Source organism: Glycine max, chromosome 18, assembly GCF_000004515.6.
Source record: "Glycine max cultivar Williams 82 chromosome 18, Glycine_max_v4.0, whole genome shotgun sequence".
Lineage (NCBI taxonomy): Eukaryota > Viridiplantae > Streptophyta > Magnoliopsida > Fabales > Fabaceae > Glycine > Glycine max.
Genome location: NC_038254.2, coordinates 19,814,804 through 19,824,493, shown reverse-complemented (window position 1 = coordinate 19,824,493; position 9,690 = coordinate 19,814,804). Strand labels below are relative to the sequence as shown.

At 32.2% G+C, this 9,690-nt stretch overlaps 1 protein-coding gene across 2 annotated transcripts; it reads left to right on the top strand.

The window, feature by feature from the left end:
* Positions 1-1,056: 1,056 nt before the first annotated feature.
* Positions 1,057-6,335, top strand: LOC100775779 (probable alpha,alpha-trehalose-phosphate synthase [UDP-forming] 10). 2 transcript variants are annotated; one of them, XM_003551963.5, is made up of 4 exons: positions 1,057-1,241; positions 3,147-5,166; positions 5,283-5,556; positions 5,649-6,335. In XM_003551963.5, exons 2-4 carry the CDS (start codon positions 3,179-3,181, stop codon positions 5,970-5,972), a joined length of 2,586 nt encoding a protein of 861 aa, XP_003552011.1. In that variant the 5' UTR covers positions 1,057-1,241; positions 3,147-3,178; the 3' UTR covers positions 5,973-6,335. The 2 variants fall into 2 exon arrangements, with proteins under 2 accessions (XP_003552011.1, XP_006602379.1); XM_006602316.4 differs by having other exon boundaries at positions 1,057-1,277.
* Positions 6,336-9,690: the final 3,355 nt, after the last annotated feature.

Genomic DNA, 9,690 nt, shown 5'->3' with positions numbered 1-9,690 from the left:
AATTAATTTATAAATAAAATTTAATATAAAATTTTGGATCCAACAAAATTATTTAAAGTTATTTTAACTTAGAATTACTTTTATATTCATCATTAATTTTAAATTCTTGTACGATGAAACCAAATATAAAAAAATATATTCAAAATTAATTTTGAACTCACAATTAATTCCTGAACAACAAATCAAATCAAATAGGCATTATAATCAATAAATTATTAGTTTGAGTGATCATGAAATTAATTATAAATAAATTTAATAGATATCCGTATCAATGCTATGAAGATAAAATATCTTACATCCTTTTATATATTTGATGAAAAAATTACAAGATATGAGTTTTAAAAGATATGAGTTTTAAATTCGAATACAAACACACTATAAACTATTTTAAATGTGATTTAGTAAAGTTATTTAAAAGACCAAAATAAATTATTTTAAATTTAGAGAATTAAATTAAAAAAATCATATAAAGAATCACAATTATATTTTAGAACAAATAAAAAAATTAAATATAAACAAATAGGGGATTTTATTTTAGAATTAATATGCAATTTATATATGAATTTAATGATCAACAATATAAATCATTTTTATATTATAATTTAATCACAAATTATCATTAATATAGTTTTTAAAATAATTATTATAAAAGTTAATAAATTTATTATAATTGAATAGCGGTGTATGACTTTTTTTTCATCAATATTTATTTATCGCAAGAAAAAGGTATAATGTTGAAAGGAGAAGAAGTGAAAATAAATAAAAATAAAGATATCAAAAAATGAAAAGGAGAACTGAATCATGGTTGGAAAAGCAACGGCAGTGAAGGTTGTTGTTAATGGACACATGAGTGAGTTTCTATCCATCTGCATTTCTATCCAACATGTCAAGTAGGCAAAAATTAATTAAAAAATTTTAAAATTTTATCCATCATCCCGTGTCTTCTTTGTTCTCCACAGTAATAACTCAATTATTAATAATAAAAATTATTTCATTGAGATATATATTTCATTACTGTATTTAATTTTTATTATTCAAAAAATCTAGAGAAACTTGCCTCTCTTCCCTAGTATAAATTAAAACAAAAAGAAAAAAAAATCTTGCAGTTGCCGTTCGTGTTTTGTTCTTCCCTTCTCCAAAACCGAAACGAAACTTCTCTCTTTCTCTCTCTCTGAAGAGCGCAGTTTCAACTTTCTCTCTCATCGCTTCGCCGGAATCTAGCCGCCTCTGTCGCCGGAAAGGTGAGACTCGGAGCGAGCGAGTCGTGATTACTCGAGGTTACCCTGTTTGTTTCTTTGTTTTTGTTTTTGTTTGGATTTTTTATCCGTGTTTTGAATTGAATTGCTGGTTCCTGGTTTTTCTGAAGCGTTTATTTGCAGTTACGGTTTTCTCGGGAACCGAACGAGCCCGATCGTTCGCGTTTTTGTTCGGTTAGTGAATTAGTGGGTGTTAGTTTGGTGTTTCGGAAGGGAATTGTAAAAAGACGGCGTCGTTTACGTGAAGTTTCATAATGTGATAATTGCTTGAATTTGATTTTCAGTCTCTAAGTCCTGTTAATCTCTTTCTTTCTTTTTTTGGGACATAACAGTTTCGAATCCCAATCGTTTTTTCTGGAACTGATTCTCCTGTGATAAGCTTTTTTTTAGAAACAAATATGTTCAGAATTGTTTATTTTTTTGTTTATGTATTTTATGCCCTATGTTTAGTGCTTTTTTTGGGCTGTTTTTTTTTTAAAAAAAAAATTAATTTGTGGTGTTGGAATGGAAAGTGTTTTTTGAAGAGATAACTCAAAACCTTGTGATTTTCCTCTAAATAGATTTTGTTTGGTGCTTTGGCTAGATGAGGCTTCGAAGCACTTTTTCAAGAGTAAAGTGGTAGGATATAATCAATCAATGTATTTTGATTGAAATTTTGAGACCATTTTGTATTATTTGGATGCGGGGGTTGGGGTTTATCATATTTTGATCACCCAGAATGAGGGTTTTATATTTCACTGTTTCACACATACTGTGAACTTGGAGAATGGTGTGTGAAGTTGGATTCCTACAGAGTTCCTACATGCCGAGATTTACGCTAGCTTTGTAGTTTGAACTGTGGGAATCAATGCCATGAAGATTAGTGCATTCGTATAGCATTATCAGTAATCTGTGGGGAATAGAATCTGTTTATTATATTTGGGTGTGCCTAAGTGCCTATAGATAAGACGAAATGACATTATCATTTTTAAAGGGAATCCATCTGTTTTTTCTCATGTGGTGGTTCATGATTTAGGATTTACAGTTAAATTAGAAGAGTTTTTTCGCAAACAGAATTGAAATTTTGTGATATTCTTGGGAGTATCATGGTAATTTCATGTTAGCACTTTTGAGATGTTAACTGCATTATGAATGCTTGCTGTTTGTGAGTGCCAGATTTTTGTTTTCTGGTGTGGTGTCAATATTAAAGATGCAATCTCTGTTTACTCCATGTCCATGTCGTACTGTGCTTGTCTCTTACCAAAACTAGGAGAATAGCATAGTTAGGATGTGTGTCTTCTGGAAATGATTATCTCATCATGTATGTCATAACTCATAACAGGTTCACTTACATTTCATCTTTGGCGTTATTCACACTGATTCACTAGTATTGTTACTTATTTGCTCATTTGTTTTTCTATATTGTTTTTGGAAGACTAGGGAGAAATAAATGCTATCAAGAGTTCTCTAATTTTGTGTACAACATTTACGACAATGATTATCATCTCAGTTAACATTAACCTAACTGTTTTCTCCAGATAAATCCATGTGTCAGAGTTGGCATTCCTAGCTGACTTATATTTACTCATGTCATGCCTTTTCATCTTTAATCACATCCTGGTGCTTATTGTTCAGCAGTCCTCTATTTGAACCACCTTGATGTTTAAAACTTGCATTAATAGCTATTAATGAAGTAATTTTTGTTATAACAACTACATGAGAACCTTTAGTAAATGTTCCTGAAATGAAGTATTATGAGATTCATACCAGATAACTAGTGTTTGTTGATCCCATGGGGAATGCAGTCTGTCAATTTTTTTTTTTACTTGGAGTCCTATGATATGTTATTTGTAGGATACTTGTTGGAAATGTTGTTTGATATTCATATGCTTGTTTTGTATGAATTGATAGAAAGAATTGAAGAAAGATCCCCTTGTCCAGTCATGGCTTCAAGATCATATGCTAATCTCTTTGACTTAGCTAGTGGAGACTTTCTTGATTTTCCTTGCACCCCAAGAGCTCTTCCAAGGGTTATGACTGTTCCTGGAATTATTTCGGACCTGGATGGTTATGGTTGTAATGATGGGGATTCAGATGTTAGTTCTTCTGGATGTAGGGAGCGGAAAATCATTGTGGCAAACATGTTGCCAGTGCAGGCTAAAAGAGATATAGAAACTGCTAAATGGGTTTTCAGTTGGGATGAGGATTCAATTTTGTTACAATTAAAAGATGGTTTTTCTGCTGATAGTGAGGTAATCTATGTGGGTTCTCTCAAGGTTGAAATAGATGCCTGTGAGCAGGATGCAGTTGCTCAGAGATTGCTAGATGAATTTAATTGTGTACCTACCTTTCTTCCCCATGATCTCCAAAAAAGGTTCTACCTTGGATTTTGTAAGCAGCAACTTTGGCCTCTATTTCATTATATGCTACCTATATGCCCAGATCACGGTGATCGCTTTGACCGTATACTTTGGCAGGCTTATGTTTCTGCAAACAAAATATTTGCAGACAAGGTCATGGAAGTAATTAATCCTGATGATGATTTTGTTTGGGTTCATGATTATCACTTAATGGTTTTGCCTACTTTCTTGAGGAAGCGATATAATCGGGTTAAACTTGGGTTCTTTCTGCATAGTCCTTTCCCTTCATCTGAAATCTACCGAACTTTACCAGTAAGGGATGAAATTTTGAGGGGATTGTTGAACTCTGATTTAATTGGCTTTCATACATTTGATTATGCTCGCCACTTTCTTTCTTGCTGCAGTAGAATGCTAGGTCTGGACTATGAATCTAAGCGAGGACATATAGGGCTTGATTACTTTGGCCGCACTATATTTATTAAAATTTTGCCTGTAGGCATTCACATGGGTAGGCTTGAATCTGTGTTAAATCTTTCTTCTACATCTGCTAAACTAAAAGAGGTTCAGGAAGAGTTTAAGGATAAGAAAGTAATTCTTGGTATTGATGACATGGATATTTTTAAGGGCATTAGTCTGAAACTTCTAGCTGTGGAGCATCTGCTGCAGCAGAATCCAGATTTGCAGGGCAAAGTTGTCCTAGTTCAAATTGTAAATCCTGCAAGGGGCTCGGGGAAGGATGTTCAGGAAGCAAAGAACGAAACATATTTAATTGCCCAGAGAATCAACGATACATATAGCTCAAATAATTATCAGCCAGTCATTCTCATTGACCGCCCTGTTCCTCGCTTTGAGAAGAGTGCCTATTATGCTGTAGCTGAATGTTGCATTGTTAATGCTGTAAGGGATGGTATGAACTTAGTCCCATACAAATATATCGTCTGCAGACAGGGAACTGCACAACTAGATGAAGCATTGGATAGAAAAAGTGATTCTCCTCGTACAAGCATGCTTGTGGTGTCTGAGTTCATTGGTTGTTCACCTTCTCTTAGTGGGGCAATAAGGGTCAATCCCTGGGACATAGATGCCGTAGCCGATGCTATGTATGCAGCCCTTACAATGAGTGTTTCAGAGAAGCAGTTGCGCCATGAGAAACACTATCGGTATGTGAGTTCTCATGATGTTGCATATTGGGCGCACAGCTTTATGCTGGATTTGGAGAGAGCCTGCAAAGATCATTACACCAAAAGATGCTGGGGATTTGGTTTGGGCTTGGGGTTCAGAGTTGTTTCTCTTTCTCATGGTTTCAGGAAGCTGTCAATTGACCATATTGTTTCAGCATACAAGAGAACCAATAGAAGGGCCATCTTTCTTGATTATGATGGTACTGTTGTACCTCAATCTTCCATAAGTAAAACCCCCAGCCCTGAAGTCATCTCTGTCTTAAATGCTCTGTGTAACAATCCCAAGAATATTGTGTTCATTGTTAGTGGGAGGGGGAGGGATTCACTGAGTGAATGGTTTACTTCATGCCAAATGCTTGGACTTGCAGCAGAACATGGGTACTTTTTAAGGTATGTCATTTTAATGTCAGGAAGATTGGGCTAATTTGTAACTCCCTCTCCCTCCCCCTCCTTTCCCTCAAAAAAAGTATAACAAGGTTTTTTTTTTCTTCTTTTATTGTTTGCAGGTGGAACAAAGATTCAGAATGGGAAGCAAGTCACTTATCTGCGGACCTTGATTGGAAAAAGATGGTGGAACCTGTGATGCAGTTGTATACAGAAGCAACTGATGGTTCTAATATTGAAGTTAAGGAGAGTGCTTTGGTGTGGCATCATCAAGATGCAGACCCTGATTTTGGTTCTTGCCAAGCCAAAGAATTGTTGGATCACTTGGAAAGTGTGCTTGCTAATGAACCAGCAGCTGTTACGAGAGGTCAGCATATTGTTGAAGTTAAGCCACAGGTATTTTTCAAATTCCTTTGCCTCATCTTCCTCAATCTGAAACTCCTCAGACTGGAGTGGACTTAATCAAAGCATTGCTTTGCTCTCTGCAGGGAATAAGCAAGGGGTTGGTAGCTGAACAGGTTCTTATGACCATGGTTAATGGCGGCAATCCACCAGATTTTGTGCTGTGCATTGGAGATGATAGGTCCGATGAGGACATGTTTGAGAGCATTTTGAGGACAGTTTCGTGCCCATCATTACCATCAGCTCCAGAGATCTTTGCCTGCACTGTGGGTAGGAAGCCTAGCAAGGCCAAGTATTTTCTTGATGATGCTTCTGATGTTGTGAAGTTGCTTCAGGGCCTTGCTGCTTCATCCAATCCAAAACCCAGGCATCTTGCTCATTCTCAAGTCTCTTTTGAGAGCACAGTTTGAGTTATAGATAAGTTAAGACAGCATTATTGGTCTTCTCCTGTGAATCAATGAAATTTTTGGTTATTAATCTTAACCTGACAAACAAATGGCGCGGATCTAATTCTTTTTTGGGCTCCTGATCCGGTTTGCGTGGCATCAATCTCGGGGGGTTTTGTTAAATACTGCGGTTCATTGATGCCTGACAATTCTTCTCTTGTACATGGTAACATCATTTGTTATATTTGCTGGTGCCACCGAGAGCTTTAGTTGTGCTTAGAACTGTTAGATCTTATCATCGCTGTTTGCACTGAACAATGGGGCACCAAAACCTGTATAGTTACAATATATTTTTGTTGCAATTCATAATGCATTTCTGGTTTGGCATCTCTTCAATTTGGTAATCTATTTGCAGAAAAGGGAATATGAGAAATGATAACGCAATTTTTAAATAATCGTTTTTAATGTTTTTTTTATATTAACTAAAATTTATTAGAAATTATAAATCATTAGTTTACTTCATTAAATAAAAGGTGAGGTTCACAAAATTGTGATTTTGAATAATTTTTTAGAGTGATGTTAGTATTTATCAAATGGATATTATGCCTTTATGGACATGTAAGTTTTACTCTGGAAGAAGTTTTGTCTACCACAAAAAGCGGAGAGGAAAATTCTTTGTGATGAATTTTAACGAATTTAAGATGTTTACTATTAAAATTAATGACTAACAAATGTTTGGTTTCTCTCAACAGTGCTAAGAAGAAATAAACTTGCTTTGGCTTTTAGGTTGTGTTTGTACGAAAGATTTAAGAATTTCAAATGCATTAAATTATTTTATTTTCAAATATTTGTGTTTTTTTAATATGTGAGAATTAAAAGACAATGTCATAAGTTTACAATAACTTACACATTCTATTTCATCAAGAGTTAGATCCCCTTGACAAATATTCTTGTTTGGATAAAGTATTTTTTTTTATTTCAATAAAATAGAGTTTAATAGTGATGTATTGCCAATGTAAAATAATTTTTCATTATCATCTAATTACAAATTATCATTGATTTGAATTTTAAGATCATTTTAAAAAAATAATCAAACTTATCATAAATGGTAATTTGTGATTGGATGACAATATAAAACTATTTTGCATTAACGATACATAGTCCTTTTTTTCAATAAAATAACCAAATTCCTTTATTTTTTTTAAAAATTTTGTAAATGAATAAAATAATTAAATTTGTTACATTTAAAATATTTTTATTCAAAATAAAATAATTAATTTGTCTTCCTTTAGAACTTCTATTATTTAAATAAAATAGTTGTTCTTTTCACAATGATTTTATTTTGAATACACATATTCTTCTCCAATTATATTTTAAAATATAAACTTAGAACAAAAACATTACATACATATATTTTTCAATTCATTTTGCCATCAATAGTTTAGTTAAGAAAAAAAATGAGAAGTTCTCGCAAATGTAACTGAGATTCAACTCATGATTATAACTTTCAATCTCAAAATCTTGTATAACCATGAGTTCAATAGAGACAACTAAAAACTAGTTTAAAACTTACTTATATAACCAAAATAAGAGAAAGTTTGAAAGCTAAATTTGAGTTGTTATCATTAAGGATGTGTTTGGTAAGAAGGGATGAAAATGGATGAAAGTGTGATGAATGAAAAGAGATAAAAAAAAAGAGTGAAAAGAGAGTGTAAAGTGATATTGTTTGATTGAGATGAAAGAGGGTATAAAATAAAAGATGGTATAAAAGAGATAAAAGATTTGAATTAAAGAGGTATGTAAATACTAAAAGGAATAAATAAATAAAATATAGATGAGGCAAATGCCCAATTTACCCCATTAAGGTGGGACAATTTTTTTTCCACTTTTTTTTACTAATTAAAGGTTGTTAGTTGGTTATGTTAATTGCATAACCAATTATGCAACTAGATTTGAGGTGATGTGAAAGCAAAGTTTAAGAATCAGTGACCACCTAATCGATTATGCTATAAACATAATTGATTATGTGCCAACCCGAGACCAAGTCAACCAAATTCAAATGATGTAGTGAATACATAACCGATTATGTTAACATGATAATCAATTATGTAGAGAATAGTCGGAAAAAAAGCAGTCACAAGGATAACAAAGGTGTAGAGAGGATTAATTTTGAAAAGTGAAAACTTGTTTTTCCGAGACCCTTGTGATAGCAACTTTCATCTCGAGAGGCATGAGTCCCACCAATTTTTTAAAACTTTCATCTTACTTTCACTCCCACCAAACATTCTCACCTCATTCCTTTCACCCCAATTCAACTTAATTCACTTTTAGCATAAATTCACCCCTTTAAACCAAAAACTACCTAAGAGAAAGTTTGAAAGCTAAATTAGAGTTGTTATCATTAGGGATGACAAAATGGATTAGAACCCTATGAGTACCTACAAAAAGTATCTACTAGCCACGAGAGTAATTACATGCTCACTAGGGCTAGGGATGGGCCAGGTATTTACCCGTATTTTTTTGCAAGGATAGATGCGGTTGCTGGTACAATAGTATCCACCCTACCCCGCCCACACATGACATATATATTATACATTAATGTAATTAAATTATGTTACTTAAGTAAATAATTATATTATATGTATACTCTTCTATAAAAATATATATTTATCTAATTTTATAATTAACAGTCATGTCTAACAAAGAGTAGTGAACTCTAATTCAACATATCTTATATTAAATTTGCTAAGAATATTGAACTATTGTTTACTTTTATGTATAAATTTATAACTTTGTTGACAAGTTCTTTTAAGATTGACTTCCAATCATAAATCAATATTTTATGTAATTTAGTTCTTCAAATTAGTAGTGTAAATTTGTACTTATTTAATGACCTACCTTTATAATGTTGTTTATTTATGAATTGAGTTTGGATGAATCAATGTTATATTTGCTTGTTTTTAATATTATGTGTGGATGTTTTGTTATGATTAGATTATTTCAGAGTAAATTTTGAATTTACTTGTAACAATTTGTTTAATTAATATATTTTATTGATTTATTAACTTTATACATAAATAAAGTATACAAAGATGGGGATTAAAGTTATTGTCCTCTGTAGGTATGGGACTGAGTACATTTATTTTTGTAAAACACACGTATAGAAACATGTATTATAAGACTCTACTTAAACCTATCAATTGTCATCCCTAGTTAACATTATTGTAGAGTTAACCTAGGGTTGTTTGGTGAGTATTCAGACCTATAACCCTTTCAATAAGAAAGTCATAACAATTATTAATTGTTGCTATTTTTTGTGAGAATGCAAATAAATAAGTTGTTAATATGACACACAATCAAACTCAATCCAAAAAACTATAATCATGAGTTACAAACACTTTAACAAGTTGATGTTAGAAAATATTCGCAACGAATAAAATATAAGTGTCTTTAATGGATATTTGTGGATAAGGAATCTAAGTAGCGAAGACGGATATCATAGTACTCGTATTCAGGAATACTCATTACCCGTTAATATAAAAATACTTAAATATTTTTATTTTATTTTTTTATTTGTACTTATATTTTGAAGTATGATTTTATTTGAACTTATATTTTAGTGTAGTTTTGTTTAAGTTTATATTTTAGAGAGTAATTTTTAGATAATTTTGTTTGGAACTCACAAAGTAAATTTTTTATTGTTACTGTTTTTATTTTTTAAGAATTATGCATGGATATTTTT

What these genes read in the sequence shown, in the direction of transcription:
- LOC100775779 (XM_003551963.5), top strand. Translation starts at nt 3,179, where the DNA reads ATGGCTTCAAGATCATATGCTAATCTCTTTGACTTAGCTAGTGGAGAC. An exon ending in GAACATGGGTACTTTTTAAG is followed by an intron (nt 5,167 to 5,282) that starts GTATGTCATTTT and finishes TATTGTTTGCAG; the next exon opens with GTGGAACAAAGATTCAGAAT. An exon ending in TTGTTGAAGTTAAGCCACAG is followed by an intron (nt 5,557 to 5,648) that starts GTATTTTTCAAA and finishes TGCTCTCTGCAG; the next exon opens with GGAATAAGCAAGGGGTTGGT.